This window comes from Podarcis melisellensis, assembly GCF_964234715.1.
Source record: "Podarcis melisellensis genome assembly, chromosome: 13".
NCBI lineage: Eukaryota > Metazoa > Chordata > Lepidosauria > Squamata > Lacertidae > Podarcis > Podarcis melisellensis.
In genome coordinates this window covers 18,318,956-18,331,120 of record NC_138545.1, presented here as the reverse complement: position 1 = coordinate 18,331,120, position 12,165 = coordinate 18,318,956, and the positions used below count along the sequence as shown (strand labels likewise).

At 48.0% G+C, this 12,165-nt stretch overlaps 1 protein-coding gene and 1 long non-coding RNA gene across 7 annotated transcripts; one reads left to right on the top strand and one right to left on the bottom strand.

Annotated features, from left to right (window-relative positions):
• The first annotated feature begins 215 nt into the window (after nucleotides 1–215).
• Nucleotides 216–10,670, top strand: GARIN5B (golgi associated RAB2 interactor family member 5B). Of its 6 annotated transcripts, none has more exons than XM_081884816.1 (11): nucleotides 216–481; nucleotides 2,010–2,164; nucleotides 2,699–2,868; nucleotides 2,982–3,249; nucleotides 5,120–5,217; nucleotides 7,143–7,183; nucleotides 7,405–7,454; nucleotides 8,166–8,938; nucleotides 9,247–9,290; nucleotides 9,420–9,508; nucleotides 10,456–10,670. In XM_081884816.1, the coding sequence occupies exons 1-11, from the start codon at nucleotides 463–465 to the stop codon at nucleotides 10,462–10,464; spliced, it is 1,716 nt and encodes a 571-aa protein (XP_081740942.1). In that variant the 5' UTR covers nucleotides 216–462; the 3' UTR covers nucleotides 10,465–10,670. The 6 variants fall into 6 exon arrangements, 5 of the variants coding, with proteins under 5 accessions (XP_081740942.1, XP_081740941.1, XP_081740940.1 ...); XM_081884815.1 differs by having other exon boundaries at nucleotides 9,420–9,523; XM_081884814.1 differs by lacking the exon at nucleotides 10,456–10,670 and having other exon boundaries at nucleotides 9,420–10,101.
• On the bottom strand, nucleotides 10,619–11,167 carry LOC309354591. Its single transcript, XR_014162358.1, has 2 exons — nucleotides 11,078–11,167; nucleotides 10,619–10,854 (listed from the first exon to the last, which is right to left on the bottom strand). It is a non-coding gene; the product is annotated as an uncharacterized lncRNA (long non-coding RNA).
• Nucleotides 11,168–12,165: the final 998 nt, after the last annotated feature.

Here is a 12,165-nt window from a genome sequence, read left to right as displayed (position 1 = left end):
TTGTGGGCTTTAAATGTGCACTGGGTGTGCTTTAAATGTGTGATGTGGATCTCATACTAGAGAGGGAGTGGAACTTTTCCCTGTCCACTTTCTGCATCTGCCCCCCTAAATTAAGTAAATAAATAAAAAAACTAACTGACCAACCAACCAACCAACCATGTTGCAATAAGCTCGCTTCTGTCCCCCCCCATAATTCCTGCCCTCCATCATAAAGCCTGGCTATGTCCATGTTTGACCCTGTCCCCTTTTACTATTCATTCAGCTGCCTGACAACAATGAAGCAGCCTGGCCCCTGTTGGACAGCTGATGTCACAATGTGGAGGCTTGCAAGCCAACATTATATTACATTGGGAGAGGGGTGCATATCAGTTTCTGGTGAACCAGTTGTGGAGACGAGGTGTTTGTGAACACTGACCCTTTAAGTCACAAAAGACAGCATTTTGTGATCCTAGGAACTCGGCTATGAACAAACACCCTCAAGGTAGGAGGAGCTAAGATGCTGAGTTGTTGAGCTGGGTGGGGTGTGTCAACCTACAGACTCCATTTTTGATTTTCACATATAGTTAACAGGTTCTATAGCATTCTAAAGAAAAATTCCCAGTTTTCCAAAAAGGCGTTTTGTACACATGCAAAACAACCAGAATCGTGGCATGCAAGGCGACTCAGAATTTCTCTAATTTTGCTCAGAAGTTCATTTCATGACCCTATTGATAATTTTGCTTGCTTTCTTGGTGAACTGACAAGAAATGTTACGTTAGGAATGAAATCTGATGAGCTTAGAACAATGAAACTTATGTATGTTGACTGAGTTTGCTACATTGGTCACACACAAAAACATACTCCCCCCCCCCCGCTCCCCAAAAATAACAGAAAGCTCTATATGTTTTAACTTTATTCTTTTCTTTGAGCTAGGAAGCATTAAGAAAATGTGATATTAACTGAAAAGTGTTTTACATGCAGCTCTTCTTGTGACCAAAGTCACGCCACAATGGTGCAACTTAAATAGCATACAAGTGTTGTCATGTGTGTCATTTAAACCTCTCTTGAGGACTTTCAGATTTCCCCCCTGATAATTTAATAATTATTAGGGGAACAATCCTATGTACAGTACAAAAACTGGTGTAAAGAAAGCTAATGTGTCTTAACCTGGAGTAAAAGTACCAGCTCCATTCAGCAACAGAGCGGGCAGAGGGAAAACAAGCCTTTAAAAACTGTTGTAATGAACATTACCATCATTTTGACGCCCATGAAATGTTTGCTCTTTACATATATTGCCACAGATGGTTTTTCCCCACCCCCAAATTCTTACTTTTAGAGAGAACATCATGGTTCCAGATGAATTATCAAGGTTGCAGAACTGTTACACCGGCCACATCTTTTAAATCGCAATAAGAATTAAGCATTCGAACTTCCTGAGGCATACTTCTTGATTATTTTTGTAGGGAAGATCCAGCCAGTTAACAAACAATTGGAGTTCAAATAATGTTACCTAAAACACAAAAGATGATGTCACCACAGAATTACCCCCACAGTTAAAGCAACACACCCTCCTGAAAAATCCTGGAAGCTGTATTTACAGAGCTATACAGTGGTACCTCGGGTTAAGTACTTAATTTGTTCTGGAGGTCTGTTCTTAACCTGAAACTGTTCTTAACCTGAGGTACCACTCTAGCTAATGGGGCCTCCTGCTGCTGCTGTGCCGCCGGAGCATGATTTCTGTTCTCGTCCTGAAGCAAAATTCTTAACCTGAAGCACTATTTCTGGGTTAGCGGAGTCTGTGACCTGAAGTGTATGTAACCTAAAGCGTATGTAACCCGAGGTACCACTGTAGTTTCCAGCCCCTTAACAAACTGCAGTACCCGGGATTCTTTGGAGGAATTCAATCTGAACATACGGTGTGTGCATGCAGTCTGTGATTTTAAGGAAGAGGCCTCTAGTCTGGGGGAGGGGTTAGGGTGGGATTTAATTTTTAATTTTTGTTTGTTTTTATTTCCCAATCTGTCTCCTAGAACGTCAGTGGAGGAGGGCTCCACGTAAAACCCGCAGAGGCAGACGGGTTGCGCAGCGCCGGTCCTCAGCAACAGGGAGACTCAAGCAGCTGCTGCGGAGGCCGGAGTATTCTCCATTAGGAGAAGGGGAGATCTTTGAGGGGACCTTTCTACAGGTGATGGACCGTTGGTCATGGCCGGGCAGTGGGGTTTTTTTCATACAGAAGGGAGAGATTTCTCTTGCATGGCTCCCTGTCGGAGGAGGGGTGCCAACTCCTAAGGTGACTTCAGCCCCCCCCCCCCCGCAAATGCAGTTGGTGGGGCTGAGCCCACCCAAGGAATGTCACAACTACGATTTAGAAATGGAGTATGAGAGGTGGGGTGCACCAAATTTTGGGCACCGCTGAAGTGTGAGACCCCAAGATCTGCAACTGCTGGTGCCCATTGGAACTGATAGGGCAGAGAGTCAGGGAGCCCAAACAGGAGGAGGAGCCAGAGGCAATGACCATTTTCTGCCTCCTTCCACCCGGTTTTGATAGCGAGTTGAAGAGACTCCAGGCCTGCAGAAGGCCATCCTTTGAGGAACAGCTGGGGAAATGTCCTGTTAGTTACTCCCTGCAGTTCCAGGTGCTCTAGCTTGTTTGAGGTGCCCAACACCCGTGCATTTGTTCCGTTCTTAGAAGACTCCTTACCCTCCTCTCTCCATGCAGTTAACCAAGACGGGTGAATATGCCGTGATCCACAACCAACCCAATTTAGTTATGGTTGGCGTTTTGTCCAGCAGTCCAGGTTTGCTACTTCCAGACATGATGGTCATTGCCCGGGTGAGAAAAGGCATCAGAGATATAGAGGCAAAGGCTAAAGACCTGGAAGTCACTAGGTGAGACTAGCACAGCCACCCAGCTCCTGCTCTCCATCGCCCCAAAACCTTCCCAGAGAAACCACCACCACCACCTCAGAAGTTCCTAGGCTGAGTCTTTCCTCTGCCCGCAGGTTGATCTCTTTAAACCTGGTGGCGTTTCAAGTACATAGCATGAATGAGCGGCAGCTGAGAGTGAAGATGGCAAATGGCCGGAAATATTATCTGCAACTCTGTGCCCCTGCAGGGCAAGAGGACATCATCTTTCAGCGCTGGCTGCGTCTCATTTACGTCTTGAATGTGGCCAGTGGCAGGATCAGTGATCCAATCAGCTTCACGTCAAAGCAATCTGGGCTCCACACGATATGGAAGAGCGCTAGCTTTCGTGCTACGCCCGAGAAGGTCAGTCTCATGAAACACAGCCCTCTCAAAGTCTACCACCTTTGCCCGTCACATTGGCCAACCCATCGGTCTCTCTGTTTTGGATGCGTACATGCACCATACATTTAAAACCTGCCTTTCCCTCAAAGAATCCTGGGAAGTGTAGTTTGTTATGGGTGTCTAACCCTCCCCCAGGGGCGCCGACTTATAAAAAATATTGGGGGGGCCCATACCGACTTATAAAAAATATTGGGGGGGCCCAAGACCTCCAAACCGCTGCTGCTGGGGGAACGAAAGGGGCGAGCCCCGGGCTGCCCCGACCTTAAGTGAACCTGTGAGGGCCCGCCCTTTGCGGCAGCCGATTGGCTGCCGCCGTGGGCGGTGAATATTAATGATGTATCATTTTTGTGCTTCATGCTGTGGCCACAGACATGTGATCTGATGGTGAATTTGGGGTGACCCAATGCAAAAATCCTGAGAATCCCTGTGGATCCATGTTTTGTAACCACGTTTTTGCACCATTGCAGCCCCAGGCAACAGTGGGTGTGTGATTTTGGGGGGGCAGGCTGTAGCCATGGACATGCTATGTGATCTGATGGTGAATTTGGGGTGACCCAATGCAAAGATCCTGAGGATCCCTGTGGATCCATGTTTTGTAACCACGTTTTTGCACCATTGCAGCCCCAGGCAACAGTGGGCGTGTGATTTTGGGGGGGCAGGCTGTAGCCATGGACATGCTATGTGATCTGATGGTGAATTTGGGGTGACCCAATGCAAAGATCCTGAGGATCCCTGTGGATCCATGTTTTGTAACCACGTTTTTGCACCATTGCAGCCCCAGGCAACAGTGGGTGTGTGATTTTTGGGGGGCAGGCTGTAGCCATGGACATGCTATGTGATCTGTTGGTGAATTTGGGGTGACCCAATGCAAAGATCCTGAGGATCCATGCTTTTAAACCACATTTTAAGTGGGGAGGGAAGGAAAAATACAGAACGGACAAGGAGCACGAGAGGGGTGTGCAGAGAAGCAGCTGGCTAAGAATGCAGGGGAGGGGTATAACGGCAGGGAGGAAAGGAAGGCAAAAGTTTTCCCTCACCTACCCACCCAAGCCAGCCAGCGCTCTCTCTCTCTCTCTCTCTCTCTCTCTCTCTCCTGCCTGCTTGCCTGGAGGGGAGGGGCTTTCCCTGCTCTTTGTTCCGTTTGAGCAAACACAGCAAGGAAACAGAGGGGGGGGCAGTAAGACCCTGAGGCAGAATGCAGGAAAGCAGCCGCTTCCTCTTTTTGAGGGAAAAATACGGTAATAATTTTTTCAAATTATTGGGGGGGCAGAGCCCCCCCAAACGAATTTTTGAGGGGGCTCAGGCCCCCTCAGGCCCCATGGAGTCGGTGCCTATGCCCTCCCCCCACATCCCTGTCCCTGGCTGCCATCCTTGTTGTTGTTGTTTAGTCGTTTAGTCGTGTCCGAATCTTCGTGACCCCATGGACCAGAGCACGCCAGGCACTCCTGTCTTCCACTGCCTCCCGCAGTTTGGTCAAACTCATGCTGGTAGCTTCGAGAACACTGTCCCACCATCTCATCCTCTGTCGTCCCCTTCTCCTTGTGCCCTCCATCTTTCCCAACATCAGGGTTTTTTCCAGGGAGTCTTCTCTTCTCACGAGGTGGCCAAAGTATTGGAGCCTCAGCTTCAGGATCTGTCCTTCCAGTGAGCACTCAGGGCTGATTTCCTTAAGGATGGAGAGGTTTGATCTTCTTGCAGTCCATGGGACTCTCAAGAATCTCCTCCAGCACCATAATTCAAAAGCATCAATTCTTCGGCGGTCAGCCTTCTTTATGATCCAGCCTTACTGTATCCTTATACATGTGTATGACTCGCTGTCTTTCTCCATCAGCATTGGCTTGCAATTGTCATGGCTGAAGAAGACTCCAATGAAATAGTGAAGGAGCAGCTGCGTGAAGCCAACCTGGTCAAGAGCACGTCAAGATCCCTGTATGTGTTTCATCTGTATTGGGATTAACAACCCTTAACATGTTATCATTGCATGCAGTGATAGTCTCCAAGTGGCAAGAGACTCCAGGGTTGCCTGCGCTTACCCAGAGTTCATTGCCTCGAAATGATGGCCAGTGGAGACACTGTTGTCTTTAGGATATACAACCTGAGCATAGGATGGAGGGACTTACATTATTAACATCCTAACAGGTCTTGTTTCCCTACTTGGCTTCCAGGGGAGCCCCAAGTCCAGCATGGAGCAGACATGTTTCTGTGCCTCCGGCTTCCTGCATCCAGCCCAAGTCACAAACACACCTCTTATACACAGAGCCCTCTCCCTCCAGCGAGTGGAAAGCACTGTCACTTACCGCAGCCTAGCTCATTGTCTTTGCGATGCTGATGAGAACATTTAAGCTGGACAGGCCCTGATACGTTAGTCCAGAGCTTTCCAAACTTGTGTGTTGCGACATGTTAGTGTGTTGGCGGCAGTGTGTAGGTGTGTTGTGTGAACCCTCCCCGTGCTCATCCCCGGGCTGGAAAGGGGTTAGTTTAACCTCCAGTTTGCTGGTAAAACTGAGTTACTGTGTCACAAAATGATGCATGTCATGAAATGTTTGGAAAGCTCTGCATCAGTCCACTGAGGCAGTACTTTCCCCCCTTCAGCCTGTGTGCCCAATGCAGCTGCCCTGGAGTGTAGAAGGAGTTGCATTTCATTTATTCATTATGCTTTGCACCATGGTATTGTACCTGGCCAGCTACACTAGCTGTTCACATCAGCCCAGCTTCATTACTATCAGATTAGCTTCTGCTTGTGAACACAGCAGGGGGCACTGATGGGGTGGGGGTGTCTTTACCCTATGCAAAGGTGCTCTTATCTTGGCTAGAAATTAGGAATGGTTTAAGCACTCCAATCAGTGTTAATTTGGCTTGAGAAAAAATTCACCCAACAGTTGTTGTTGTTGTTGTTTAGACGTTTAGTCGTGTCCGACTCTTTGTGACCCCATGGACCAGAGAACGCCAGGCACCTCTGTCCTCCACTGCCTCCCGCAGTTTGGTCAAACACCCAACAGTATTATCTTATAATAAATAAATAAAACCCAGGAGAGACAGGCATTTTGGATAACGTCATGTGAACATGGATTAACGACCGGACTCTGGAAATGCAATGAGTTGACAATCAAGGGGTATTTGGAAGTACATTTTGTAGAGAGAACACATTGTCAGGCACCTGTGTTTTGCTCTTTAACCAAAAGGACAAATACAATTGTTGCTTTTAAGTTGGTGGTCAGGCCACTCCAGTCCTATGGGGTGGGGGGAAGACTGAGTCTTCAGTAATATGCAATGGGGTGGTGAAGGGTAGTAGCAGAAGAGAGGCCTTACAGTACTAGCAAACTTTACAATGACAATACAGGTAGCACAAGTGTGTCCCTGTTCTCATCTCTGTGAAGTGAGTAAATCTGCTTTTCCCCAATGTGCTGCCTTCCAGATGTTTTGGATTACAACTCTCACCATCCCTGACAATTGACCATGCTGGCTAGGGGTGATGGGAGATGAGGCACAGTGGGGATGAGGCACAGTGAAGCAGTTGCCTTAGGTAGCAGATCAGGACCAAGGAGCACACTGCTGCTTGCCACTGCCTCTGTGGCTGCTCTGCCTCATCTGCCACCTCGTCTACAACCATGTCCTTCCCACACCACAGCTGCGTCTGCGTGACAATACTCCACTGCCTCACAGGCAGTGTAGCAGGGAGTCAAGGTGGGATGCCTCAAGTGGCAAGGTGTCCTGGGCCCAGCCCTGGTTAGAGTCCAAAACATCTGGAAGGCACCAAGTTGAGGAAGGCTGGAGTCAATGATTCAGCTTGTGTTAAACTGTGGTAGTTTTGGGGGTTTTTTTGTGCAGTTTTCATTCCAGCCTTTCCATTGCAGGGAAAGTGCCCCTGTTGCAAAACGTAACATCCGAAAATCAGGTAAGGATGGAAGGATTGAAGTCAAGGGTCCCACTCAGGTTAAACGTCAGCTTTTATGCAGCTGAGTGCCTGAAGCAGCTGGGGGAGCAGGGGTGTATTTCCCTAGAACCTGTGCCCCTTCCCGATTTTCTACAGTCCCCTCTTCAACCACAGGTCTCTTTGGAGCCTCCACAGCATTCACTATCTTGCTTCCTGCCTCCTCTCCTTTCCCCCCTCTAAAGGTGTTGCTGGCCACTCTGCTCAAGAAACACGTGGAGTCCCAGCCAGGGAGGTAAGGACACTTAAAAGAGTCTGAACGTTTCCTTCTCCGACTCTGTAGATGCCATTACAGATGACCCACTGGCTGTCAGACTCGGGGTGCTTTATGACAAAAAAATGGCACCAATGTGGGAAGCCAGAGCCTGGGAGGAGAGCAGAGTTTCAGTTCTTCACAAGAAATCAAATGCTGTCCATGTTCTACAATCCAGATTCAGACGATTCCCTTATTGGACCTGCTTGCAGGTTTCCTGTAGGTATCTGGTAGGCAGTTGTGAGAATAGGATGCTGGGCTAGATGGGCCATTGGCCTGATCCAGCAAGCTCTTCTTATGTTCTTTTGACCAACCAAAATATAACAAAATAGTGTGCAAGCTTTTGAGTTCTCCAGAACTCCTCTTCAGGCAAGATGTTTAAAAGCAAAAGATCGGGATGGGGGATGCTCCATGTTTTGTATTGTAGTAGGCAAAATGTTTTTACATGGTCCCCTGCCCATGTAGTCTAGTGGAGTCTCCCGCCCAACAGCTGGAAAGTGCTCAGCTGGCAGTGCTCAGGGGACCACCTTCCTGAATGGATTGAGAAAGCAGGAGCTCTAGCTCATCGAGAAGTGGGTGGGCCAAGCTTTCCTTGGAAGCAAAGGTATGATAATTGCCTTTATCTTTCCCTGCCTTTTGGGGCTCCATTACCCACCTAGGCCAGGAGGATAGCATCTCATTCTTCCTTTCCAGGGGCACAAGTCCAGATCACCACCAGCCACTTCTGCCCCAAGATCTCCCACCTCAGTGGCCTCTGGACCTCGTGGAGGGGGTGCTAAGGCAGCCGCGTCTAACCCATCCAGGCTACTCAGCTGGCATGATCAAATGACTTCTGGGGAACTGGCCACTTTGGCTGCTCCTTCTAAGTCTGGGAGTCGGAATTGGAGCAGCCCCTCACGTTCACAGACAGCAGACGGGAAATCCCCAAAGCCAAGCAGGCCACAGACTCCTTTAAGCCCCTCTCCAGAGCAGAGGCGCCCCCCTTCTAAGAGTTCATCCCCGAAGGGAAAGGAGCCTTCTCTACAACTCCGCACAGACGTGAAATCCCCAACGCCAAGCAGGCCACAGACTCCTTTAAACCCCTATCCAGAGCGGGGGCGCCCCCCTTCTCCGAGTCCATCCCCAAAGGAAAAGGAGCCTTCTCTACAACTCTGCACAGACGTGAAATCCCCAACGCCAAGCAGGCCACAGTCTCCTTTAAGCCCCTCCCCAGAGCAGGAGCACCCCCCTTCTCCAAGTCCATCCCCAAAGGAAAAGGAAAAGGAGCCTTCTCTACAACTCCGTAGGACAAAGGCATCGCTGGCAGTGGGACCTTCTGATCAAGGCTGGGATAATGCGGGTGTGAGGCCCTCCAAAGTGGGTGGCCAAACGTCAAGACCTCAGAGCAAAGCACTGGAAACAGAAAAACAAAGTAAAGATCTAGCTAAACAGATCCAGTCCAGAAGTGCCACAGGGAAACCACCCAGGTAAGCTGGGAGAACCAACTGGCATTGAGAGCCCTTTCTTCCTATGATCAGAAATCTTGCACATACAGGGCTCTCTGGATGTTCCAAGGAATGCACATGGGAGCAGCCTACCACCCTAACATCCCCCATGTTCATTCATTACTATTCTGTATAACACTCAATGGAACACTCCTGGGATTCCAAGCAAGGCTAGTAAATGGTCTCAGGCCATTATAAACCTTAGAATAATAATACTAAGGAATCAATAACTGAATCTTTATGTTTAACTCCTTGTACAAAGTGAACTAATTAAACTTCTTTTTTACTAGGAGCAATAAGTCCATAAACAAATTGGGAAAGGCTCTGAGTTCAGGTAAGACGAAATGCCAATTAAATGATCTACAGCAATGCTTAGCTCCCATATCCCCCACCATCATGCTCCTGCCTGGTGCTAGTATCACTGAGAGCCAGGCACCTACTAACGGCTCCATTTGCTTTGCAGCGAGACAAAGAAGCAGCCCTACTTTCATAACCATCTATAGTGTCTTGTCCTCATCGCTGGAGAGACTGAAAGGCAAGGGTGATTACAAGGTACTGGACTCTAATGTAAGATGCTAAACCTAACCCACACCATACATTTGAAGTACTCTAATGCAACTTTAAAGATTTCGGCTTCCACCAAAGATTCCTGGGAACTGTAGTATGCTTAGGATGTGGAACTCACAGACCTACAATTCCCAGCACTCTGAACAAACTACAGTTGCCAGGGTTATCCATGATTCCATGATATAAGAGCGGTATTAAATGGCTGTACTGGTGAGACAGCAAAATGTGCATTTGAGGTGATGATCTGTGATAGCCCATTTCCATGTGCCACCCTTCACTTGAGGTTGCAGTCATATTTGAACCAGCCCATAGTGTAAAAGTTCTCCCATACTTCTTTCTTCCAGGGGCTTCTTTCTGCATTTCTAAACCACTGAAGCTCCAATGGAAATTTGTCCATAAGTGTTAATTTTACGGCCCCTCCCCAAAACACATTCCATTTTAACAATAAATACAATAATGATTTTAAATATAATCGGGGTCATAAAATGACACAAATCCCAAGGGTTGTGGGAAAGGTGTGCTGCCCCATCCATTGCAGCTACATCATGGCCACCAGGCCATGATGATGATGATGATGATGATGATGATGATGATGAAGAAGAAGAAGAAGACAACCAGTGTGGACAGAACATTAGCCCTGAGCAAAAATGCTGGACTACTGATAGTGTGGAAAGTCAACTGCAGTTCCACTTATAGCTTATAACTGAAGAGCAAAGGCTGTGTTTTCCTAGGAGAACCTGCTTAGGAACAGTCCTGGGTGTAGGGGAAGCAATGACAAAGAGGACAACTGCTCTTTGATACGTATTATGTTTTATATAGTTTGCATTTGTTAGGTAAGCTGCCTTGAGGGCTTTAAAATGCAAACCAGGATAGGACCACCTTAAATAGATGGTGTGTTGTAACACATTGTGCTCCCCTGCTCTTGCTTTCAGAAGTTGTAACTGAACCACTTGGAAAGGATCTTGTCTTGATGGAGTCCACGGCACATTTGGTTCCTGTCACAGCCCGTGTGGAAGTGATGAGTGAACCAGGATACTACTCAATAAAGGTTACTTATATATATATATATAAAGAAATTGGAACAACTTGTTGCTATAGATATGCCAAGTATCAGACTATTTTTTAATAAACATAGAAGAAGGAAGAGGAGGGGGTCTTGTTTTCTTTCCTTTTCTGGTTAGAGCCAAACCCAACCAGATCTCACAGATTGTTGACACGAGGACTTGATGCCTGTGACTGTAAGCCAGATGGTTACCCTCAAGTGCAGGGGTCGGCAAACTTTTTCAGCGGGGGGCCAGTCCACTATCCCTCAGACCTTGTGGGGGGCCGGACTATATTTTGGGGAAAAAATAAGAACGAATTCCCATAAATAACCCAGAGGTGCATTTTAAATAAAAGGACACAGCATTCTATGCAAGAGGACTAGGCAGGCCCCACAAATAACCTAGAGATGCATTTTAAATAAAAGGACACATTCTACTCAGGTAAGCCACCCCCCCCACAACTCTCCCCTCCCTTCTCCACAGCACCGGACAAGCCCCGGTGGCTGCTTACCTGTGTCTTGCGAGCGGCAGGGGCTGGCGGTGGCGAGACGATGTGAAAGGGCTCCGGAGAGGGGCTGGCAGCAACAAAGCCCCAATTGAGCCTGCTCGAGCGCTAACGCTGCTGCTGCTGCTGGCCACCAACAAAACCCAGTCCCCTTCCTCTTGGTTCTAGGCAGGGCAGGGAGAAGCTAAGAGGAGGGAGGGAGGAGGCGCTGCTGAACATGCACACTGGCGCAGCCCAAACAATCAGATCCATGCCGATCCACGCAGCGATTCCCAGACCTTCTGTGGGCCGGATCCAGAAGGCAACTGGGCCGGATCTGGCCCCTGGGCCTTAGTTTGCCTACCCTTGCTCAAGTGTGACCTGCCAAATGAAGAAATGTTATCACTCCACTTGTGGATAATTTGTTGGATAGGTGGGTGGGTGAGGTGGAGGGTTGGAGCACCATTTAAATTTTTTCCCTCAGAGGAAAAAGCTAGCTTGGAAAATCCAAATTGCTGTTTGTTCCAACTTAGTGTTAAGCAGCAAGTTTTTGCAGGGAAAGTGCTGGTGCCAGAAAAAAAGTGCTGAGACACAGTGCTTTAAAGTGCAGACCTGTGCCTAGAAAGCTCGGGGCAAAAGGTAAATGTGGATGAGTTCACAGCTTTTGACAAAGTGTCTCACCCAAAGTAAGCTTTGCAGTCACGGAAGAAGAGGCGAGGTCCTCTTGTAGATCAGGAATTGGTTAAGCTGCAGAAAGCAAGGAGTAGGTATGAATGGCCAGTTCTCTGAATGATGAGATGTAGAAAGTGGAATGCCCTAAGGATCAGTATTGGAACCTGTGCTTTTTAACTTGCTCATTGTTGTTGTTTAGTTGTTTAGTCTTGTCCGACTCCAGGCACTCCTGTCTTCCACTGCCTCCTGCAGTTTGAGTTACAGATAGGTAGCCGTGTTGGTCTGCCATAGTCAAAACAAAAAAAATTCCTTCCAGTAGCACCTTAAAGACCAACTAAGTTAGTTCTTGGTATGACCTTTCGTGTGCATGCACACTTCTTCAGATACACTGAAACAGAAGTCATCAGACCCTTCTATATAGTGAGAAGGTGGGGAGGGGTATT

Bases quoted from the DNA above. Each gene is read 5' to 3' on its own strand.
- GARIN5B (XM_081884814.1), top strand. The intron at 3,250-5,119 runs GTCAGTCTCATG...TTTCTCCATCAG, and splicing joins TTCGTGCTACGCCCGAGAAG to CATTGGCTTGCAATTGTCAT. The intron at 8,939-9,246 runs GTAAGCTGGGAG...CTTTTTTACTAG, and splicing joins GCCACAGGGAAACCACCCAG to GAGCAATAAGTCCATAAACA.